This window comes from Physeter macrocephalus, chromosome 6 (assembly GCF_002837175.3).
Source record: "Physeter macrocephalus isolate SW-GA chromosome 6, ASM283717v5, whole genome shotgun sequence".
Lineage (NCBI taxonomy): Eukaryota > Metazoa > Chordata > Mammalia > Artiodactyla > Physeteridae > Physeter > Physeter macrocephalus.
In genome coordinates, this window is record NC_041219.1 from 72,773,323 (window position 1) to 72,797,773 (window position 24,451).

Below are 24,451 nucleotides of genomic sequence, written 5' to 3' on the forward strand. Positions count from 1 at the left end.
GGCCTCAACTTCACTCCGCTGAGAGGCTTCTTGCTTTGTTCACCTGCCTGATTGTCCACCTGCTTAGGTGTCTTCCTTCCCCCATCTCACAGAGCACAACAGGAAGCAGGTCATTTATGCAAGCAGACATTTTACACCATGGGCCACACCTGTGTACATGTGTGCATGTACACACACACACACACACACACACACACACACACACTGGGAAGATTAGCTGATCATTTTTATACTACTGTGAATAAACCTAAATCCCTAAAACATGATGTTTCCTTAAATGGGAGTTTACATGACACCAGAGAGAATAAGGAAAGGTGGTCCAGGCACATGGAAAGGGTAGGTTTGAGTGAAATACTTGCCTTTGGGCAAGCACAGTAAGTTTGAGGACTTAGGTGCCTAAAGGTTGGGAAAGCAGTGACACTGGTAGGTGAGAATGTGCCAAAAACAAACCACTCAACTCTGTAGTTTTTATCCTTGGGGAGCCTCGTGAGAACAGATAACCAAATACAAATAGAATATGCTTTCCGTATGACTAGAAATGCTGATCACACAACATATTACATGTATATGTGAATTGGTTTAATGCCAAACCATGTAAAGGAGGAAGCTGCTTAATGCTCCAATGAAGACTCACCACCATTGGAGTAGACGAGAGCTGATTCAGACCATGCATCAATATTGAGCAATTCCCATGGTTGTCATTTGCTGAGTCAGTACTGGAGTTTTATGTGCCATCTGTTACTATACGACAACACGCAATCTTGAAATTCATTAGAGCAAAATAATAAAAAGACTTTTCAAAGTCTTGTCTCAGGAATATTTGCTAATCAAACTCACTTGTAAGGCAATCAGGATCTAACCTTGGACTTGTTAGCTCAATGAGATATCCAAATAAGCCAAACTTAGTTTTTGAATAATTTTGATATTTATAAATTATGATAGGCAATTTATAAATTGACTCAAACCATAAAGCTACATGTCTTAGTTTTAAAGTGCTTCCTCCTTAGGCTGTGAGTTGTCTAGTAAGTTAAAAAAATATGCATATGCATATATATATGGATATATATGGATATCCATCTATATGGTATTGAACAGGTACTGTCCGTCATCTGTATTTCCAATTGCCTATTTCATTTCACCATCTGGGTGTTCCGCATGACATGCTATGTACAGAACCAAGATAATTATCTTGCTCACTTTCCAAACATACTAGAGATATTATCTCCATCTGCCTGTACTATCTCAAGTAAAATCAATAACGTTGCTCAAGCCAAGTGCTTTGGACTCCTTGATTATTTCTTCTCCACCTCAGTATACTCAATCAGCCATTACAGATAGTCAAAAATGTCTCTTGCCTCCATCCCCTTCTCTCTGCAACAATACCATTAGAGACTCACATCCTATTTCTCCTAAACTATTGAAATAGCCTCTAAATGGTCTCCCTCTAATATATTCTCTACAATATCACCAAAACTGTCTGAAGCAGAGATGTAAATGTTCTCTGATGCCCAGGGAAGAAAGTAAAAAAAATCCTTAGCGTAGTTCATGATTTGGCCTAAATGACTCTCCACCATCATCTCTAGCCATTACCCCCACAAGCCCCATAATCTAACCACAGCAGGGTACTAGATATTTTTCAGTGCTGCCCATCCTTGGTTTGTTTGCTTGTTTATTTATTTATATTTAATTTTATTTTATTGTGATAACACTTAACATGAGATCTACCCTCTTAACAAATTAAGTGTACAATAGAGTCAACAATTTTTGACTCTAGGTACAACGTTGTACAGCAGATCTTGAGAACACACCCATTTTGTTTAACTGAAACTTTATGCTTGTTGATTAGTAACTCCCCATCCCCCTCTCCCCAGCCCTGGCAACCACTATTCCACTCTGATTCTATAAATTTCACTGTTTTAGATACCTCATATGCAGCCTTTGTTTATTATAGTTGTTTCCTCTGCCTAAAATGTCCTGTCCTCTTTTGTCCAATGGAAACTCCCACTTATCCTTCAAGGTTCAGATCATTTGTAGTAGTACATGACCACCTTCATCCCTGCCCTCCATCCCTCTCCGTCTATGCTCCACATTTCTCTATTTGAGTATCAATTACATTATTAAAGGCAAAGCTGATAGGCACTAAGTATGCACTTCAGCCATACTAGCTATAGATAGCCAGTGTCTGTTCTGATTACTTGGTGCTTTTTCAGTATAGTTAGTAAACATCTTGAATGACACTCCTGATTATAGACATTATTTCAGATCTATCTCTATCATGACACAGTGAGATAAAGGGTATGGGCTATCTTATTTATCCTCATATCTCCAGGGACTGGCATAATACCACAGATGTGCCCTGTATGCTTGGTGAGATTAATAATATGTAGACAATCAGTGTTTATAGTAATTCGTTGAAAAATAGATTACTTTTATCTAAAAAATTACTTTTAACTTTTTTTTTTTTTTTTTTTTTTTTTTTGCGGTACTCGGGCCTCTCACTGTTGTGGCCTCTCCCGTTGCGGAGCACAGGCTCCGGACGCGCAGGCTCAGCGGCCATGGCTCACGGGCCCAGCCGCTCCGCGGCATGTGGGATCTTCCCAGACCGGGGCACGAACCCGCGTCCCCTGCATCGGCAGGCGGACTCTCAACCACTGCGCCACCAGGGAAGTCCTACTTTTATCTTAATAACTATGAAGTTTGCCTGATTTATACCCCAATGATCATCAACCTCTTTTATGATGGAAGCTACACTGTGGATTTGATATGTTTCGGGGACCAGATATAACAAGTGCTTTGGGTACTCTCGGGACTTTTCCTTCTTGAAACTAGGTTGGAAAAGCCTGGCCTTTGGAATCAGCCAAACCTCAAATTGAATTGAGAGCTGTCCCTCAGAAACTATGTGACTTTGGTTAGCTACTTAACCGAGATCTATTTCCTCTTCTTCAAAAACAGAAAACAGATACCTCCTTTACAAAGTTGTTACAAGAACTAAGTGAGATCATGTATTTAAGGACATGGGATATAATCCTGCATGAACAGTGAACTTTGGTCTCCTTGGAACTAATTGAAGTTAGTAGATAAATTTTCTATTTTGAATACCAACCTCTCCAACCAGAAAAAGAGCAAGAAAAGGCATATGAGGTACAGTTTCCCTGGTAGCATCCCAGAGAAGCTGTACATAAGCTATCACGATGGACAACATGCCAGTTCTGATTATGCTGCTGAGAAATAATCATATGGCTGGTGTTATGTACTAGAGGTAAATTAAAGGCCAAAGACAGCTTCCTCTTTGTCAAAACAGGAACTACTATTTTTTTTAATCCCTAAAGCATCTGGTTTTGAAACATCTGAATTCATTTCCAATGGAGGCATCTCTTTTGCTGATGAAATATGAAGAGCAACTAGGTAATGCAGTTGGTAAGTCAACTGTCAAGGTTTGTAATGTAATCATAGTTATTTTATTTCTCTGACCTCTGAACCTATTAGAACTAGGAAGGGTGATTCTGAGACAAAGAAATGTTGAATACCTCTAAGTCACAAATTTTAGCAGAAAATTGTTCCAAACTCTTTTGATTAAATTCTATTATCCTAGGCATCTACTTCTAACATGGAAAATTGACAGATAGGAATAATTGATATTAAAAAGGATTAAATCTAGGTTGGATAATGTGTTTACTTTTATTTCCCCCGATCTCTTTTGCTACCCTACTTTTATCCCTCCTTGTCCATGTGAAGATATAAAAACCCTGGCATCATGGGCCCTGTAGCCAACAAATATGAAATGTTTCCTTACTGAGGAAAAGGAGATTATATGTCAGCTCCATGTTTTTCAAAACTTAACAAGGATGCTAGAGTGGCCAAAAAACTTAGTGGTTTCCTCCCTTCACCTTTAAGTACCATCTGCTTCACAATTTATTCAGATCTAAATAGCCCAGTCTATATATCTGTATCAACAGAAGATGATCAAGTTGATGTGCAAAGTTTACTTTCAAACTTATCATTCTATAATTTAACAATTAACTTAAATCAGCTGTTATTTTCATACCTGTTCATCAGTAGATTGCAAACAGAGACATCATTCACTTTAGGGAGGCCTGCCTCCAAATGACAATATTGCTCAGGAACCTATAAAAAATCACAACAATCACTTACTTAAAAGATTCTATAATTAAGAATAATCTCATTGTCAGCTTCAGCAAGAAACAGGTATGAACTAAAGAAAAATCTGCATAATTCTGAAAAATTTCTTAGGATCCTTGCTCCTTCTCCCTGCCCCAACCTAGGTCCTATAATTGAGATATTTTGGCCAAAGTAGTGGATATTGTTGGCACAGAGGCCTCAGGTTACTTGCCCTCCTTATTCTTTGAACTAAGCTCCTTTGACTTTGTGGTTTACCTCTTGGGAATCTACAGATATACATAGACTTTGGAATTTCTCCAAATTCAGAGCTGAAAAAGATGCTGTATATAAATGTAGCATTATCTGAAGACTTAAAAGTAAATCTTAGTAACTATGGAAGGGTCCTGAATCAGGATTAAATTATAGAAGACCACTCCTTCAAGAGGGGAAAGAGGTCAGGGGAAAAAAAAAGTCAATACATTTTCTAACCTAGATTTAACACCTTTTAATATCCATTATTCCTATCTGTCAATTTTCCATGTTAGAAGTAGATGCCTAGAATAATAGAATTTAATCAAAAGAGTGATACATTTGGGGAAATTTTTGTTTTCTACTAAATTTTGTGACTTAGAGGTATTCAAATTTTCTTTGTCTCAGAATGATCCTTCTTAGTCCTAATAGGTTCAGAGGGTCAGAGAAATAAAATAACTATGATTACATTACCAATCTTGACAACTGACTAACCAACTGTACTGCCTAGTTGCTACTCATATTTCTTCAGCAAAAGAGATGCCTCCATTGGAGATGAATTCAGATGTTTTAAAAGCAGATGCTTTAGGGACAAAAAAATGGTAGTTCCTGTTTTGACAAAGAGAAAGCTGTCTTGGGCCTTTAATTTACCCCTAGTACATAACACCAGCCATATGGTCATTTCTCAGCAGTATAATCAGAACTAACTCCTAAAACCCTTGGAATTGCCTAAGTTATGATAGTGATCAATATGTCTTTTGTTATGTTAATGAGGTGCCTTTTGGACCCCCACCTAAGGATGGGGGCTGGTTGCCAGGGGAGCCATCTGTGTGATTAGCAGGTTGGAACTTTCATTCCCACCCCTCAGACCTCTGGGTATGTGGTAGGGGCTGGAGATTGAGTTCAATCTCCAATGGCCAATGATTTAATCAATCATGCATATGTAATGAAACCTCCCCAAAAGCCCAAAAGGAGAGAGTTTGCATATACTTGATTCTTATCTGTTTCCTCTGTTAGACTGTAAACTCCATAAGGGTAAGACTCTTTATATTTGTTTGTGTTTTTTGTTTTTAAGTCATACTTAATGGGGAAAACTGAAAACTTTCCCCCTAAGGTCAGATCTCCATAAAAGAAGGATGTCCACTCTTGCCTATTCAACACTGTACTAGAAGTACTGTCCAGGGCAATCAGGCAAGCAAAAGAAATAAAAGGCATCCAAACTGGAAATGAAGAAGTAAAACTATCGCTATTGGCAAATGACATGATATTATATATGGAAAATACTAAAGAATCTGCTAAAAAACTATTAGAATAAAGAAGTCAGCAAGGTTGCACAATACAAATCAATAGGCAAAAGTCAATTTTATTTCTATATACTTGTATGAGCAATTAAAAATAAAATTAAGAAAAATTCCATTTACAATAGCATTAGAAAACTATAAAAAATTGTTGAAAGAAATTAAATAAGATCTCAATAAATAGAAAGACATCTTATGTTTATAGATTGGAAGGCTTAACATTATTAAGATGGCTATACTCCCCTAAATGATCTACAAATTTAGCATAATCCCTATCAGAATCCTACCTAGCTTCTTTGTAGAAATTGACATGCTGACCTAAAATTCATGTGGAAACTCAAGGGGCCCAGAATAGCCAAAATATCTTTTAAAAGAGGAACAAAGTTGAAGGACTCACACTTCCTGATTTTAAAACTTACTATAAAGCCACCGTAGTCAAGGCAGTATGGTACTGCATAAGAATGGATATATAGATCAGTGGAATAGAATTGAGAATCCAGAAATACACTCTCACATCTATGGTCAATTGACTTTTTACAGGGTGCTAAAACTATTCAATGAGGGAAAGAATAATCTTTTCAACCAATGGTGCTGGGACAACTGGACATTCACATGCAGTGGAATAAAGTTGGATTCCTACTTCAAATCATATACAAAAATTAGTTCAAATGATCAAAAATCTACATGTAAGAGCTGAAACTATAATACTCTTAGAAGAAAATACAGGAGTAAATCTCCATGACTTCAGATTTGGAAACAGATGATTAGATATGACACCAAAAGCATGAGCAAGAAAAGAAATAATAAATTGGAATTCATCAAAATTAAAAACGTTTGTGTAATAAAGGACATTATCAAGAAAATGAAAAAATCCATAGAATGGTAGGAAATATTTGCAAATCATATATCTGATAAGGGACTATCTAGACTATATGGAAGAATACTTACAACTCAATAATAAAAAGATAAATAACTCAATTTAAAAAACTGGCAAAGGATCTGAATAGGCATTTCCTCAAAGAATATATACAAGTGGCCAATAAGCACATGAAGTGATGCTTGACAGAGACATGATGGAAATTCAAATCAATACCACTTCATACATATTAGAATGATTATTATCAAAAAGACAGATAATAAGAAGTGTTGGTGAGAATGTAGAGAAATCAGAATCCTCAAACATTGCTGGTAGGAATGTAAAATGGTGCCGCTACTTTGGAAAATAGTTTGGCAGTTGCTCTAAAAGTTAAACATAGAGTTGCAATTTGACCCAGCAATTCCACTCTATGTAAGAAACTAAGAGCATATGTCAACACAAAAACTTGTACACAAATGTTTACCGCATATCCATAGAGACAGAAGCTAGATTAGTGTTTGCCTTGGGCTGGGGAGGTGAGGGGTTATAGCTAAAGGGTATGGAGATTCTTTTGAGAATTATTTAAATGTTCTAAAATTATTTGTTGGGATGGTTGCATAACTCTGAATATACTGAAAACCGTTAAATAGCACACTTTAAATGGGTGAATTGTATTGTATATAAATGACCTCTGAATAACGCTGCTATATAACAATAATAATAACAATAAATATAATAACAACTGTATACCCAGTGTTCTTAACAGTGCCTAGTGCCTAGCACAAAACATATGCCTGATATGTTAAGGGAATATTTTCTATATATTGACTTAGAATCCTCAAGCAATGCTCATTAGGTGCTCATGCAGTAATCTTCAAATTTTCACATATGTAAGTTAACTAGGGGAGCAGATTCCTGCTCCAGCATTAGAGATCCCTTTCAGAAGGTCTGGGATGAGGCTCAAGCATCTGCATTTTTAACAAGTCCTCCTCTAACGTGCTGTGCACGTACTGCTTTAAAGAAACTGCAGCATGATCCAAAGGCAGAAGCCTTGCTCTCCGGATAGGCTATTTAGAAGTTAGAACTATTTAAACTTTTTTTTTCCTTGGCATTGGGTCATGGGACAGGCAGGGAGAGCCTTTCTTTATCTGATCCATGTAGGTTGAAATACAAGTTCCTTTTTTAAAAAATACCAGTCTTATTTTATGCATACAAGAAATAATAGGTAGCTGAGTTGCCCCAAATCGGTGACCCATTTAAATTTTTTGGCTTGTGGATGAACTAGTGAATTCATTAAACACACACACACACACACACACACACACACACACACACACACACACACACATCCAGTCTCTCAAGACAAAGGTGGAATGCTCAAAATGAGATCTCACTAGGCAAGAAAATTAAAAGTTCATTGGTTCTCAGTAAATTATTTCTGGAAGTAGAAAATTACTTCTCATAAGACCACATAGCTGAAAAAATTTTTTCTTACATACAGTAACCTAAATCTGGTATTTAATTAAGACTGCATCAATATTCTACAAGCACAGTTATGTGGGAAAGCATATCTGTATTTGATTTACATAATTATTTTTTAGTACTGGTTAATTATAGAATTTTAGAGTTAGAAGATACTTTGAAATGCTGACTTTGAAATGCATACTAATTCCATACCTGAAAAACTTTATGTTACATAATATATAATGTTATTTAATACTATAACAAAATATTTTTAAATATCTTTAGTTAATATAGGAACATAGATTTATTTTTACCCTTTTTAATCCCCTTGCTCCAATTTGTCACTGAGTTTGTTTTGCCACCAGGGAAACCCCTGTCACTGAGTTTTATAATATCTCACTCTTAAATGTGCTCTAGATTTACTGTACCTTTTTCATTCCCAGTGATTCAATGTTAATATTTTGTCCTTATTAACTCACACTTGGGTTAGTAAACCAGCCTCTGCTGGCAGAGGAAGCAACAATACAGAGACCTGAGGCAAGGGCTGTCTGGCAAGAGGCTGGTGAGGCTGGGGCAGAGAGGGACCAGAGGCGGGGGGAGGGGTTAGAGAGTGTTGGGAGAGGAGTGAGACTGATGGAGAGTCCACATCCTCAGGGTCGGATGGGTCCCTGAGCCAAGGACTGACAGGATCTTGCAATAGGGAAGAACATTTGTATTCTATTACAAGTTAATCACTAAAGGGATGTTGCCTATAAGTTTGAATTATACCTGATGGTCCATCTCTGGGAACCCTACTTCCCAGGTAATGAGCATTAAGCTAAAATACCTTTGTTTAGCTCACAGGAAACATCCTCACCAGGCCCACCTGTGAATGACTGCAGGAAGGAAGAAATGAACACATCCTTCGGGAAGCAGATGGGAACCAGGGAGTGTTTGACTTTACTCCCTCCCCTTTTAGCATAAAAGGAGCCTGAATTCTAACTCAGGCAAGATGGTTCTTTGGGGCACGAGCCCGCCATCTTCTCAGTTTGCTGGCTTTCCAAATAAAGTCACTATTCCTTGTCCCAACAACTCGTCTCTCGATTATTGGCCTGTCATGTGACGAGCAGTATAAGCTTAGACTCGGTAACAATCTGACTTCTGCTTTAAAAAGCCCACGTTGGCTTCTGTATTGAAAATAGCTTGAAGGAGCTAAAAGAAAAGAAAGAGAAAGAATGCCATCATCGAAGGAGAGCTCGTGGTGCTGGGCTCAACAATGTGCAATGAAGGCGATGAGACAAGGTCAGATTCTGGGTACATTCTGAAGGAAATGCTGGCAAAATTCAGTGGTAGATTAGAAGTGAGCTGTGACAGGTGAGGAGACAAGATGGCTCCTGGGATTTAGGCTTCAGTAACTACAGGAATTAAGCTGCTAGTTTACTGATTGATAGATAGATGTTGATAGATAGATAGATATAGATTGGAAAGATAGACTATCTGTCTAACATATGCAACATATTCATGATTTTTCTCACTTAAAGAACAATTGAAACAATCAGAAATTAATTGTGTGAGAGAGGCTAACTGGTTTACCCAAGGTCACCTTGCTAGGAAGGGACAAGCTTGGCCTTGAGCAGCGGTCCCCAACCTTTTTGGCACCAGGGACCGGTTTCATGGAAGACAATTTTTCCACGGACGGCGGGGGGTTGAGGGGGATGGTGTCAGGATGATTTAAGCGCATTACATTTATCGTGCACTTTACTTCTACTCTTATTACACTGTAATATATAATGAAATAATTATACAACTCACCGTCATGCAGAATCAGTGGGAGCCCTAGGCTTGTTTTCTTGCAACTAGATGGTCCCATCTGGGGGTGATGGGAGACAGGGACATCCGAAGTGTGCTGTTTATGTTCAGTCTACCCCGTAATCTCGTTCTGGTCGCCATCACTGCAGAAAACCCTGCTTCACAAAGATAGGATGTTGGAAACGGAAGCAGGCTTTTCAGTGCTTTTGTGGCAATCTCAGGTTATTCCACCGTGACTTTAATCCAGAACGTATGGAGATTTGAAGTTGTCTCAGACATATCTTTAAGGCCACCGTCATTTGCGATCTCAAGCAGTTGATCCTCTTCTAGCAAGGACAAAGTCGATTATTCACAAATGGGTCACGGATCCATTCCTTCCCAGTTTGGGTGTCTTTTGTGGTTAAGAAGTAATGCTCAAACTCTTTTGAAAGCTGAGACAGGTGATCATGCCCCAGCTGAGAGAAAGAAGGCCCTGGCTCAGTCTCTTTCAAAATCTCTGCTAATGTTTGAAACATGTCAAAAATCCCAATATTTACTCGTTGCCCCCATAATTCCAGTTTGCCTTTGAATGCAGCCACTTTATCTGCCGACTTGAACACAGTTGTTATTCTCACCTGAAATGACATATTGAGTTCGTTGAGCAGGTTGAATATTTCACACAACTAAGCAAGTTTTATGACCCATTCTGTGTCACTGAAATGTGCTGTCAGTGGTGACTGTTTTTCTAAAAGAAATCTCTGGAGCAGCTCTTGTAACTCAAAAGCTGTGGCCAGTAATCTACCTCTAGAAAGCCATCTCACTTCTGTGTATCAGAGAAGACGTGTGTGCTCTGCGTCCATCTCCTCACAGAGCTGCGGGAACAGACATGAGTTAAGGGCATGTACTTTTAATGTGGTTGATAATTTTAATCACATCCTGCAAAACACTGTTAAGTTCAGGTGACATTTTTTGGCTAGCCAGCATTTCCCTACGGATGACACAGTGTGTAGACTCACATTCAGAAGCGACCTCTTTGACCTGAGTAGTGAAACCAGAAAGCCATCCAGTCATGGCAGCCACTCCAGCTGTGCATATACCGACACAAAATGACCAATTCAGTTTTCCTGTTACGTAATCATTCAACGACTGTGGTGTTGGTTGGCAACAGAAGTGCACATAACATATCCTCATGCACGTCCTCCTGAAAAATATATCGCACAAAACAAGCATTGTTGCCTTGTTGTCAATATCGGTAGACTCGTCAACCTGGATTGAGTACCTCGGTGACTCATTAATCCTCTCTAACAATTGTGCCTCAGTATCCTCTGCTATTTCCTCAATTTGTCTAGTTATGGTGCTAGCGGAGAGAGGAACACGTGCCACCTTTTGAACTGCAGCCTCCCCTAAAAGTTCACGACAAATGTCCTTAGCAGCAGGCAGGATCAACTCTTCACCAATACTAAGGGCTTCTCAGCTTTAGCAATGCGGTTAGCCACTAAGAATGATGCTCTCAGTGCAGACACATTTGAGGAAGTGGTGGCCTTCAATAATTCCTTCTGTTCTTCGTGTTCATGTTTCTTTTTCTTTTGAAAAACTCCAAAGGCTTGTCTTTTAATGCAGGGTGCTTGGTCTCCATGTGGCGAAGCAGTTTTAAATGTTTCATGGCTTCATTGGATAGCGGGTCACCACATATTATACAAAGTGGGCTTGGAGAATGTGAATCACCTGTTGCAATGAACCCGTAATTTAAGTAGGACTCTTGGTATTTTCTTTTAAATGCAGCTTTCTTTTTGTTGGCAATCTTAGAGTCTTCTGCTGTCTCATCATTAGGTCTTTCCCCTTTTCTAAGTATTGCTCAGTGGTTACACGAGTCTGTTCTTTTTGCCAAATAGCACAGTGGCTCTTGCACACATCTCAAGTTTTTGGTTGGCAAAAGTCCTACACAGTGTTTGGGATTTTGAGAATTCACAGATTTTACATAATTCAAGGTATTTTATAAACCTAATCAGGTGTGCAGTATTTCGGTGGTATCAGCTGTAACCCCGAACTTCAGGTCCCATATCCTGAAAATGGGCCTAAATGTAATGTTTTGATCATGAGTAAAGACATTTGCATTTTAAGGTCTGTTTTTCAAGTGTAGAGAATAATTAATTAAAAAATACAACTGACAGTGTTGAAGATTATTTGGGAACCAGAGGGATATAAAACTGTGGCTTCAAAGTTGATTACATCATCATAGTTTTATTAGCATTTGTTTTCTTTTGGCCACTTAGAAAATGTGTTTTTTCACTGTAGACTGAGATCTAATACTTATTCAGTAAAGGATATTTTTCTTTGGCCGAGGAATGTAAATTTGGTGCTAAGAGAGGAGTTCAAAAATATTATATTTATATCAGATTTCCAAACTTTTTTGTATCAAAAGAAATAGTAGTTGAAACATTTTCCAAGTAAAATGGATTATACCTGCTGAAAACACTACTGGTTCTCATTTAAGTTGCTGATTTTTGAAAAAAGAGTCTGACCTTGAGGACAGCTGCCTGTAGGCACAGAACACAATGAAGATGAGAAGAGAGACACCGGCCAAAGCAAACATCTGAGTCTACTAGTTGTGTCCTGACTCTTTCAAATCTCCATAAGGCATTTGGGGTCTTGGGTTTGAACATTCCTTTCTAAGGGCTCATCCTTAGCAAACTCCCTGCTAGTCTAGATTCACTGGCATTTTACAAAGCCTGGTAGCATCCTTGGGTTCTGCTTGTTAAGACTTGCAAAGTACCGTAGACTCAGGCTGCAATCTTCAGCTGAATTTGGATATAGGAAATTAGCAATTACAAAGTGTTCTTTCTGCCAAAAATAACATGCTGTGGCCATTACTTTGCTCTGTGATGAAACAAGTCATTTTAATCCTTTGTAGTAGGTGGAACAATGTGTACTTGACCAACCAAAAGGGAAAATACTTCTTAACTCAAGGGAGATGTTTTCGGCTACCACATGTAGACTTATATACATAATAGGAAAAGTAATCATTTTCCCCCAAGTAAAACCTTTTAAAGTGATCTTGAAATGAAATTTGCAAAACCACCTCCACCTTAATGAGAGATTTTGTAAATTTGCCAAAGTTTAATACCACCAGACTCCACTAAACTAGGTTTCCAACAGCCAGGTTGAAAAGAGATGTGAAACAATTACACAGGAAATTGTGTTTACCTGAACTTTAAGATATTGCCTCAATTACTTTTCTCCATTGTCAAGGAATGCATGGACTGGAGTGATGAAAGGTTGTGTACTTCATCCTGAGGGTTAGCACAAGTGATTGGTTTGATTAGTGAATCAAATAGTTTTACAGCTGATGAGAACTTAGACATTATCTAGTGAAACTTTCTTATTTTACAGATGAGAAAATTAAGGTCCAGAGGATGAACTCACTTGCCCTCAGTACTTGTGTCAGTTAGGTCTGGAAGTTTTCCTATCCCACTGTCTTGAATAGAAGGAAATGCCCAGCATCCTATGTTATTTGGATACTTGTATCTCCCCTTTTGCTTTTTTTTTTTTTTGCGGTACGCGGGCCTCTCACTGCTGTGGCCTCTCCCGTTGCGGAGCACAGGCTCCGGACGCGCAGGCCCAGCGGCCACGGCTCACAGGCCCAGCCGCTCCGCGGCATGCGGGAATCCTCCCAGACCGGGGCGCGAACCCGGTTCCCCCGCATCGGCAGGCGGACGCGCAACCACCGCGCCACCAGGGAAGCCCTCCCCTTTTGCTTTTAAGTCAAATCCAAACTATTTTGCTTTTTGTTTCTCATTTTGTTTTTTTTCCTTCTATCTGTTTTATGATGGTGAAAATTCCCCATGGTGATACTTCTAGCTACTCAGTCACTCAAGCCAGAAACCAAGAGCCATCACCCCATTCACTAGATCACCAACTCTTAAACTATCTGCTTCCCAAACAGCTCTCAGATCTTGCCTTCACTCTTCATCTTCACAAACACAGTCCTTATTATTTCTCACTGCAATACTGCAGTAGTCTCTTTATTGCCACCCCCACCCCTTGCTTCCAGTGTCTTATTTCTCAGTGGCAAAAACTGCCAGTTGCCTGCATTTCTGTTTTTTTCTGCTACACTTCCCTGCTTACCTTGAAGCTGGGTGTGACCATGTGACTAAGCTCTGGCCAATGGGAGGTAAGTAGAAGAGTCATGTGGCAGTTTCTGGGAATCTTCTTAAGAAGGCAGTTGGTGGGCACAGTTTGCCCTCTTTTACTGTGTCCCTACTTAAGTTTGCTGCCTGTATTGTGGATACTACCATCTTAGACATTAGATTGGGGCCACACATGAGAGCAACAATATAAAAAGAGGCTGAGTCTTTGACACCATGGGGACTTTGATGCCATATTAGCCTTGAACTGGATCTCTGGACATAGTTTTTTAAAGTAGTGTTATTTTGGGTTACTATCAATCAAGCCAACCCTAGTACCCACTGTACAGCTAGCAACCTAAATTCCACAACAGCTTGAAGGTAATATTCCTGAAACATAGATTTGATCATGTCCCCATACTTAAAGGGCCTCCTACTGCTTGTAGAATAAAGTTCAAACTCCTTGATAAGCCATAGGGTACCCTTTGTGATCTGACCTTGGACTTTCTCTGGAGCCTCATCTCTCTTCATGCTTCCCCTTTGTGCTTAAAGCTCCAGCAATAATGAATTACTGAACTCATTGTAACCTCCAGCCTTTTGCCCAGCCTGTTTCCTCTGGTTGGAAATTTTCTACTCATCATTTAAAAACCAGTTTGGACACTTCCTTCTTCTGTGATACCTTCCCCTAAGACTCTGAATTCTGAGTTAATCACTCTCTCCTCTACGAGACTTTCACCTTGTTTCTGCTTCTATTATTGCCCTTAAACTATACGGTAATTATTTGTCTATATGTATGTATTTTTGGCAATTTCTCCTTTTATGTCTGTTAATATTTAGGTGCTCCTATATTAGGTATATATATGTTAAGCATGTTATATTGTCATCTTGTACTGATTCCTTTCTCATTATTTAATGCCCTTCTTTGTCTTTTGTGATAGACTTGATTTTAAAGTCTACTTTGTCTGATGTGAGTTTTGCTACCACAGCAAAACTTGTTGTATCTGTTTGCAGGAAATATCTTTTTCCATCCCCTCACTTTCAGTCTGTGTGTGTCTTTAGCTCTGAAGTAAGTCTCTTGTAAGCAGCATACAGATGGGTCTTGTTTTTTCTTTAATCCAGTCAGCCACCTTATGTCTCTTGGTTGGAGCATTTATTTCATTGACATTTAAAATGAATATTGATAGGTAAGTACTTATTTCCATTTTACTACTTGTTTTCTGTTGTTTTTGTAGCTTTTATTTGTTCTTTTCTTCTTCTTTTAGTTTCTTCCCTTATTGCTTAATGGTTTTCTTTTTTTTTAACATTTTATTGGAGTATAATTGCTTTACAATGTTGTGTTAGTTTGTGTTGTATAACAAAGTGAATCAGCTATATGTATACATACATCTCCATATACCCTCCCTCTTGTGTCTCCCTCCCACCCTCCCTATCCCACCCCTCTAGGTGGTCACAAAGCATGGAGCTGATCTCCCTGTACTATGCAGCTGCTTCCCACTAGCTATCTGTTTTACATTTGGTAGTGTATATATGTCAATGCTACTCTCTCACTTTGTCCCAGCTTACCCTTCCCCCTCCCTGTGTCCTCAAGTCCATTTTCTACATCTGTGTCTTTAATTGCTGTCCTGCCCCTAGGTTCATCAGAACCATTTAATTTACATTCCCACCAACAGTGCAAGAGGGTTCCCTTTTCTCCACACCCTCTCCAGCATTTATTGTTGTAGATTTTTTGATGATGACCATTCTGACTGGTGTGAGGGGGTACCTCATTGTAGTTTTTATTTGCATTTCTCTAATGATTAGTGATGTTGAGCATCCAGATCATCCAAAATGAAAATAAATAAGGAAACACAAGCTTTAAATGACACATTAAACAAGATGGAAATAATTGATATTTATAGGACATTCCATCCAAAAACCACAGAATACACTTTCTTCTCAAGTGCTCATGGAACATTTTCCAGGATAGATCATATCTTGGGTCATAAGCCAACAAACACATGAAATGATTTTCTTCAGTGGTATGTTTGTGTTCCTTTCTCTCTAGTTTTTGCATATCTATTGTTGGGTTTTGATATGTGGTTGCCATGGGGTTCATACATGTTGGCCTTTAACTATATCTACTTATTTTAAATTGATAGTCATTTAAGTTCAAACACATTCTGAAAGATCTACGTTTTTACTCCCCCCAGCCATGTTTTGTGTTTTTGATGTCATATTTATCCCTTATCCCTTAACTATTTATTGTAGTTATAGTTGATTTTAGAATTTTTGCCTTTTAATCTTCATACTAGTTTATTTAAGTGGTTGATCCACAACCTTTACTGTATATTTGCTTTGCTAGTGGGATTTTTCCTTTCCTATAAATTCTTACTTCTTATTGTAGGTTTTTCATTTTCACTTTACTTCTTGTAGGGTGGTGTAGTTTTGTTGAATTCGTTTAGTTCTTGCTTGTCTGAGAAGTTTCTTATCTCTCCTTCAATTCTGAATGATAACCTTGCTGGCTAATGTATCCTAGGTTGTAGGTTTTCTCTTTCAGTACTTTAAATATATCATACCACTCCCTTCTGGCCTGCAGTGTTTCTGCAGAAAAATCAGCTGATAGCATTATGGTGGTTCCCTTGTATGTGACTCTTTGTTTTTATCTTGCTGCCTTTAGAATTATCTCTTTAATAACTTTTGCTATTTTACTTATGATATGTTGGCACAGGTCTCTTGGGGTTCATCTTGTTTGGGACTCTCTGTGCTTCCTGTACCTGGATATCTGTTTCCTTCTTCAGGTATGGGAAGTTTTCAGCCATAATTTCATCAAATATATTTTCCACTCTTTTCTCTCTCTCTTCTTCTGAGATCTCTGTAATGTGAATGTTAGTACACTTGATATTGTCCCAGAGGTCCCTTAAACCATCTTCATTTAAAAATTATTTTTTTCTTTTTGCTTTTCTGTTTCAGTGATTTCCACTAGTCTATCTTCCAGATCACTTATGCATTCTTTGTATCACTTAGTCTGCTGTTAATTCCTTCTTTTTCATTTCAGTTATTGTATTCTTCAGCTCTGACTGGTTCTTTTTAATATTTTCTAGTTCCTTGTTAAAATTCTCACTGTGTTTATCTATTCTTTTCCCAAGTTCAGTTAGCATTCTTATTACTAATGCTTTGAACTCTTTATCTGGTAAATTATTTATCTTTGTTTTCTTAGTTATTTTTTCAGGGGTTTTTCTTGTTCTTTCATTTGAAATGAATTCCTCCAACTTCTCATTTTGTTTAGCTTTCTTTGTCTCTATTAGGTTAAACAGTCATCTATCCAGGTCTTGAAGGGGTTTCTTTGTGTGGAAGCATCCCTATGCAGTCTGCATGTCCCCAGTGGCTTTGGTGGAGAGCTGGATCTAAAGTGAGCATGGGTCACATATTTCCCCAGGGTGTACTAGCAGCTCTCACCTTGGTGGGAGATGGGGCTGAAGATGGAGAGGCTAGAGCTAGAGCCATGTGTGATCTGGGGTTTCCCCTATCCTCAGTGGCTGTCACCACCCTCTCTGGGCTGGGGTTGGGTTCCAAGGTGCTGGATCAGAAGCCCTGATGTTCTTGTCTGAGCTGGTTTTGTTCCAAGTGTGCACGCTCCATCTCCTGGCAATGGCACCTTCACCCCAGAGGGGAACAGTGCTAAAGGAAGTGGGGCAAGAGTGGGCACCCAGTGTGGGCCAGGTTACGTGCTGGTATTGTCCTGGAATGCCAGTCTGAGATCCAGACTGCTCCAGATCCACTTCCCCCAAGAACACCAGCAATGGCTGCCTTCACCCCATTCAGATGCAGTACTGGGTCCGAGCTGTCTCTGTTCCCTCCACATGTTCACTCTCCTTGGCATGGCAGACTTCACCCTAGTGAGGACATGCACTGAAGCTAGAGGGGCTGGGGCATGTACTGGGGTTGGGGGCGGGTTGCTGGCCAGAGCCCTGGGCAGTTTCAATCTGCTTCTCCCACCTTGCTCCGGGAAATAAGCAAGTGTGTGACCACTCTTCACAAATGGAGCCTTGGTTTCTTACAGCCCTTATGTAAGTCCCACTGGTTTTTAAACCAGCAAAGGGGACTCATTTTCCTGGTGTTGGATCCCAGGGCTGGGGTGCCCAATATGTGTTTTGAATCCCTCAGTTCCCAGGGAGGACCTCTGATCTTGTGTAATTCCCCACCTCTTCTGTGTCTCCTCCTAGGGGTGCAGGCCCTGACCTGATTGCTTCTCCTCCTTTCTTACCCAACTCTGTGTGAATCTTTCTTTACAGCCTTGGCTGTAGAAGAATCTTTCTTCCAGTCTCCAGTTTGTTTTCAGTGAGAATTGCTCCAAACGTAGGTGTAAATTTGATGTGTGCATTGGGGGAAGTAAGCTCAGCATCCTCCACATCCACCATCTTGATCTCCTCCCTACATATACTGGAAATGTTTATTTCTTGACATAGGTTGTACTTACATGAATATTTCCTTGAAATTTGTTATTAAATTTTACACAGATGTTTTGTGTAGTTTTGTTTGTATACTACATTCCACAGTTTAAAAGGAAGGTCTGCGTGTCAATAAATAAAAATGAAACATTCCAACAGAAAAATGGGCAAAAAATCAGAACTGAGTGGTCATTAAACATTAAAAATATGCTTAACACCATTAGTAATCAGGGAAATATAAATTAAAAATACAGTGAGATACCACTTGAGACCCACCAAATGTGATTAAAAAGTATGACAATATCAAGTCTTGGTGAGGCTATGGAAGAACAGAAACTCTTATAAGCTGCTGGAAACAAAATTAAAAAACAACTGGGGCATTATCTAGCAAAGCTAAGACATTTATGCCCTACAACCTGGCAATTACTGTCCAAGATACATATGTAAGGCTGTTAATAGCAACATCATTTATAACAGCAAAATTTTGGAAATAATCCAAATGTTGATCAATAGGAGAAAGAATAACATTTCTATTTATATAACTGTCAGAAATAGATTAACTGGAGCTACACACATCCACATGAATGAATCTCATAAACATGTTAAGGAAAACAAGTCACCAGGAAAAAAGTATGATTTCTTTTATATAAAATTAAAAACTCACAAAATTACACACATGTTTGAGATACATACATAAGTGGTAAAATTGCAAAGAAAAGCAAGGAACTGATAAACACAAAACTCAGGGTAATGTTTGATGGTGCCTACTGGGGGCTGGGATTGGGGATGGACACACAGGTGACTTCAAGACATTGTTAATGCTCTATTTGTTCTATTTCTCAAGCTGGGTGGTAGATATAAGTTCATTCATTTTACTTATTTTTTTTAAATTAATTAAATAATTTTTGGCTGCACTGGATCTTCATTGCTGCGCGCGGGCTTTTCTCTAGTTGCGGCGAGCGGGGGCTATTCTTTGTTGCGGTGTACGGGCTTCTCATTGCGGTGGCTTCTCTTGTTGCGGAGCACGGGCTCTAGGTGCGCAGGCTTCAGTTGTTGTGGCTCACGGGCTCAGTAGCTGTGGCTCGCGGGCTCTAGAGCGCAGGCTCAGTAGTTGTGGCACACGGGTTTAGTTGCTCTGCAGCATGTGGGATCTTCCCAGACTAGGGCTCAAACCCATGTCCCCTGCATTGGCAGGCGGATTCTTAATCACTGCGCCACCAGGGAAGTCCTCATTTTACTTATTTTTAAATTACATATACTTTACATAAGCTTTTTTGATTATGCTTCATCTTTCATTTTATAAATTGTTTACATTAAGAATAAAGAGTCTAATTATTGCTTTGATGTTCTAGATACCAGACAAGTTTCCAGGCAGGGATTATGAGGTTTAAAATCTTTATGGCAAGACTATTCCACATGGAATAATTATAAAAAATGCTTTCTAGTCTACCAATTAGACTTAAGAGAGTGTAGATTGCACACAGCAATTATTCAGTGTGCAGATACCCCGCATCCACTTACTCCATAAGTCTCTGCACTGGCAGAAGTGTTTTACACCAAGGCTGAGCCCAAAACAGCCACCATTATCCTACCCACGTTACTACAGAGAAATCATAGAGAAGATTCAATTCTCCTGCAAAACAAAGCTAATGCTTTTGAAACACAAGGTACAAGTTTATAAGAAAAGAAAATCAATACTTAATCCTCAGTCCTCATGTTCTACTCTTGCTGAAAACCAAGTTAATTCTTTTCTGAACGGTCTGTCAACACCTTAATGCCTATGCCATAATGTTAGAAAGCATATTTTAGGTAATGTCAGAAAGTTTGATTATTTTTAACCATGCTCCTTTTATATCTAGAAATTTATTTTAATTAATTAATAATACCAGAAAAAGCAGGAAGGGGGGGCCATATGAAATTTTAGTATATTTTAGCCTCTTCATCAGTTCATCAGAAAAGTATGAAATCAGACTTGTAATTGGGCAGCATGACTCTGGTTGCAACTTGTTAATCCTGAATTTTTCTTTCTTAAGAGCATGCATCCAGGTGAAAAGAAAAATACTCGCAACCTTCTTGCTGATTGTTTTTGGACCATATCATTATGACTTTTCTCTTGTTTAGGCTGAGAAGGAGGGGAAGTCAGAGGACAGAGGGGCAAGCAACAGAAAGCATAAGCTGTGCCTTGAGGAAAATCACTGAGTTTTGTTCAATCCTGAGGTGCCCACGTGGTTAGGGAGTTGCAGGACTTCCTCTTCTTTGTAGCATCATGTTTGCCTCAGACCCGCATGGAAGAGTTTTCTCTCACACTTTTTCTAAGGGGCTTTTAATGACTAACAGTCAAAAGATTCCAAAGATTGCTTCCTAAGAAGGACCAAAAGTAAAAGACACTTCTGACCTGATCAAACCATCCGACGAGACTCCCATATACTTGGATTTTCCTGGAGGTGGAGGTCATGACTTTCAACAAATTTGGCTTTTAGCCCCACTAATCTGAGTCATCGAGAACCGAACACAGATGGGAAGAGGAAAGGGGGGAAATAGTTGAAACAAATAAAAAATTCAGGCTTAGTTTTCTGAGTTTTGTTTTGTTTTTTTCCTTGTTTTATCTAACCTAGTCTTAGAGCCCTTCTTCTGAAATTCGGACAGCACAAGTTTCTATAAATGCACACTGAGAAACATCTGGACTCTTGGCAGCAATTTGCCAAGCAGAAATCGGCAACAGTGGAAATGTTCTGTACTGCTATAAAGAGCAGGAAGAAATGGTAGAGATAGATGAGTGATAAAAATTTCCGATATATCACAATAAGATGTTCCCTTTCTTAAGTCTTGCCAGAGTTCACTGTTTACCTTTTGGATGTTCTTAATTATACAACCTTTAACTTTGTGGAGCGCTGGTTTAGTGTCACTTAATTTCATAAAAATATAACCAGATGTGCAATTCTTTTAATGTTCAAAATTCTATCAGGAACATATTTTGTATATTTCAATAGGAATGTTGCAAAAGTTCTTAAAAAATAAAGTCACCTACTTTTCAAAATCAGATTTTAAAAACATTCTCACAACACCAGTGTGACATCAGCATATGTGACTCTTTGCACTCATAGTCAATATGGGCACAAGGAGGTCTTTGTACATTCATTATTAAATAAGTTCTAGAACCAGATTCATAGACTTTTTTTTTTAGGTTGGAAGGCTCTTTAGAGTTGATTTAGTATAGTCTTTTAATTCTAAAGAAAAAGAAATGTACGCTGAATGATTAAGAAAGGAATTTTATTATACCAGGTCCTATAGAGGACATAAAGGTAATTTCTGTCCCATGAAGTTGACATCCTATTAGGCAAAAGGAGAAATATACACCAATAACATGAGCAAGAGTATTAAATGCCTCAAAATGGATACATGAAGCACTGAAGTTTTGGAGTGGAAGAACAACTCAAAAATTCATGGTGGGGTCTGAGAAGGGAGGAGAGAAATTTTCTTTAAAAAGGTAACATAAGATTTGGCCCTTGAGACCTAATCAAACTTACAAGCTTTTGCACAGCAAAGGAAACCATAAAAAAAGTGAAAAGACAAACTATGGAACGGGAGAAAATATTTGCAAATGATGCAACAGACAAGGGCTTAATCTCCAAAATACACAAACAGCTCATACAACTCAACAACAAAAAAACAAACAACGCAATCGAAAAATGGGAAGAAGACCTTAATAGACATTTCTCCAAAAACGACATACGGATGGCCAGTAGGTGCATGAAAAGATGCTCAACATCACTAATTATTAGAGAAATGCAAATCAAAACTACAATGAGGTACCACCTTATACTGGTCAGAATGGCCATCATCAAAAAATCTACAAACAATAAATGCTGGAGAGGGTGTGGAGAAAAGGGAACCCTCCTGCACTGTTGGTGGGAATGTAAGTTGGTGAAGCCACTATGGAAAACAGTGTGGCGCTTCCTCAGAAAATTAAAAATAGAATTATCCTATGATCGAGCAATCCCACTCTTGGGCATCTACCTGGACAAAACTATAGTTCAAAAAGACACATGAACACCTGTGTTCATAGCAGCACAATTCACAATAGCCAAAACATGGAAACAACCTAAATGTCCATCGATGAATGGAGAAAGAAGATGCGGTACATATAATATAGACAATGGAATACTACTCAGCCATAAAAAAAGAATGAAACAATGCCATTTGCAGCAACATGGATGCAGCTAGAGATTATCATACTAAGTGAAGTAAGTCAGAAAGACAAATACCATATGATATCACTTATATGTGGAATCTAAAATATGGCACAAATGAACCTATCTACAAAACAGAAACAGACTCACAGACATAGAGGACAGACTTGTGGTTGCCAAAGGGGAGGGGGGTTGGGGGGGGAAGGACTGGGAGTGTGGGATGAGCAGATGTAAACTATTAAATATAGGATGGATAAACAACAAGGTCCTACTGTATAGCACAGGAACTGTATTCAATATCCTGTGATAAACCATAGTAGAAAAGAATATAAAAAAGAATGTCTCTATGTGTAAAACTGAGTCACTGCTGTACAGCAGTAATTCACACAGCATTGTAAATCAACTAAGCTTCTATAAAAAAAAAAAAAGATTTGGCCCTTGAAAAATGAGTAAAATTTTGACAGGAGAAACTGTAAGTCAAGGAAATTACAGCTAGGAAATAGCATAGATATGTATGGAAATTGAGAGAGAAAGCTGGAAAAGTGGGCTGGTCTTGCCTGCTAGACTAAGAAAGAGCTATACAAACAACTGACTGACTGAAAAGAATTATATTCTTGAGTCAACTCTGTAACATTCTCACAAATGCATCTAGTTTAAATAACGACCTCTGATAACAGAATCTGCTACCTCTTGAGAGTTCCTGTCCCAACTTTGTTTGGTTCTATTTTCTCTTTATATTGAGCCTAAATCATTTTTCTTATGGCTCCAACTTATTTGTTCAAGTTCTACCTCTTATGGCCACACAGAACAAAGTCCATTTCCAAAGTCATCTATTTTTTTTTTCCAGCTGTGGTCCTTATGGCCAAAATATCTCCATTTTTTTAAAACACTTGTTATATGATATGGTCATTGATCATTCCCCATCCTGATCACTGTATTCTGATTAAACTCAGTGTTTCTTATATCCCCCTTTAGGTGAAACACTTCCATAGGACACAATTCCGCTGACCTTAATGTGCAGTGGAGCAGTCTACTAACCCTCTTTCTCTTTTCATAGACATCCTAATGTAACTGATGCAGACTAAGGCCCCCTTCATTTATATTTAGTTTAGTAGGCAATGCAAGGCCACTGAAGGCTTCTGAGCACAGGCTTACAGCTGTCCGTGGCTACAGTTGCATTAAAAAAAGAGAGAATGGAGGCGGGGGGGGGGGCAGATTATTAGGAAATTAAGGTAATGGCCCAGGAAAAAGGCAATGAGAGCCTGAGTTAGAGTGGTGATAAAGCAGACGGTGAGTGATGGGAGGGGTATAGGGAAATAGACACCATGGCGCTTGACATCTCATTAGATGGGAGGAGGGAGAAGCCACAGAAGTCTTTTAATTTGGACTGGGAAAATAGTGGCCTCATTAATCAGATATAAGGAGAAAGTCTCAAGGCACAACTTCAGGGGAAAATGTTGGGCTTGGTTTTGGACACAAGAAGTTTGAGGTGGCAGCAGAGGCTAAGAATGAAGGAAAACTGGGGAGCCATCTTCCTTCAACAGTTGAACCTGTGGGAGTGGGTAAGCCCCTCAAAGCAAAGTCTTTAAAGAGAGAAGAGAACCTTGAGAAACACCTACTTTTAGGGGTTTACAGGAGTCAGAAGAAGCAGAGAAGGAGAGTGGAGGGCACTCCTATAATCCAGGGTAGGAGTGTTAAGGGAGGGGTCAAGTTTTTGTTTGTTTTAAAATTTTTATTGGAGTCTAGTTGATTTACAATGTTGTGTTAGTTTCAGGTATACAGCAAAGTGAATCTGTTATACATACATCCACTCTTTTTTAGATTCTTTTCCCATATAGGCCATTACAGAGTATTGAGTAGAGTCCCATGTGCTGTACAGTAAGTTCTTATTAGTCATCTATTTTATATATAGTAGTGTGTGCATGTCAATCCCAATCGCCCAATTTATCCCTCCCCT

At 38.8% G+C, this 24,451-nt stretch overlaps 1 protein-coding gene across 2 annotated transcripts in view; it reads right to left on the reverse strand.

The window, feature by feature from the left end:
• Positions 1-24,451, reverse strand: part of LMNTD1 (lamin tail domain containing 1) — a 468,403-nt gene that overhangs the window by 82,753 nt on the left and 361,199 nt on the right. The window contains exons 2-5 of one of the 2 annotated variants that reach the window (XM_028491104.2): positions 12,958-13,043; positions 10,770-10,954; positions 9,778-10,388; positions 8,852-9,177 (exon numbers count right to left, since the gene is read on the reverse strand). In XM_028491104.2, the coding sequence (XP_028346905.2) occupies positions 8,852-8,947 (96 nt within the window). In that variant the 5' untranslated portion in view covers positions 8,948-9,177; positions 9,778-10,388; positions 10,770-10,954; positions 12,958-13,043. Of the gene's footprint in view, positions 1-4,045; positions 4,126-8,851; positions 9,178-9,777; positions 10,389-10,769; positions 10,955-12,957; positions 13,044-24,451 lie in introns of both variants that reach the window. The other variant, XM_055085516.1, reaches the window with a different exon arrangement.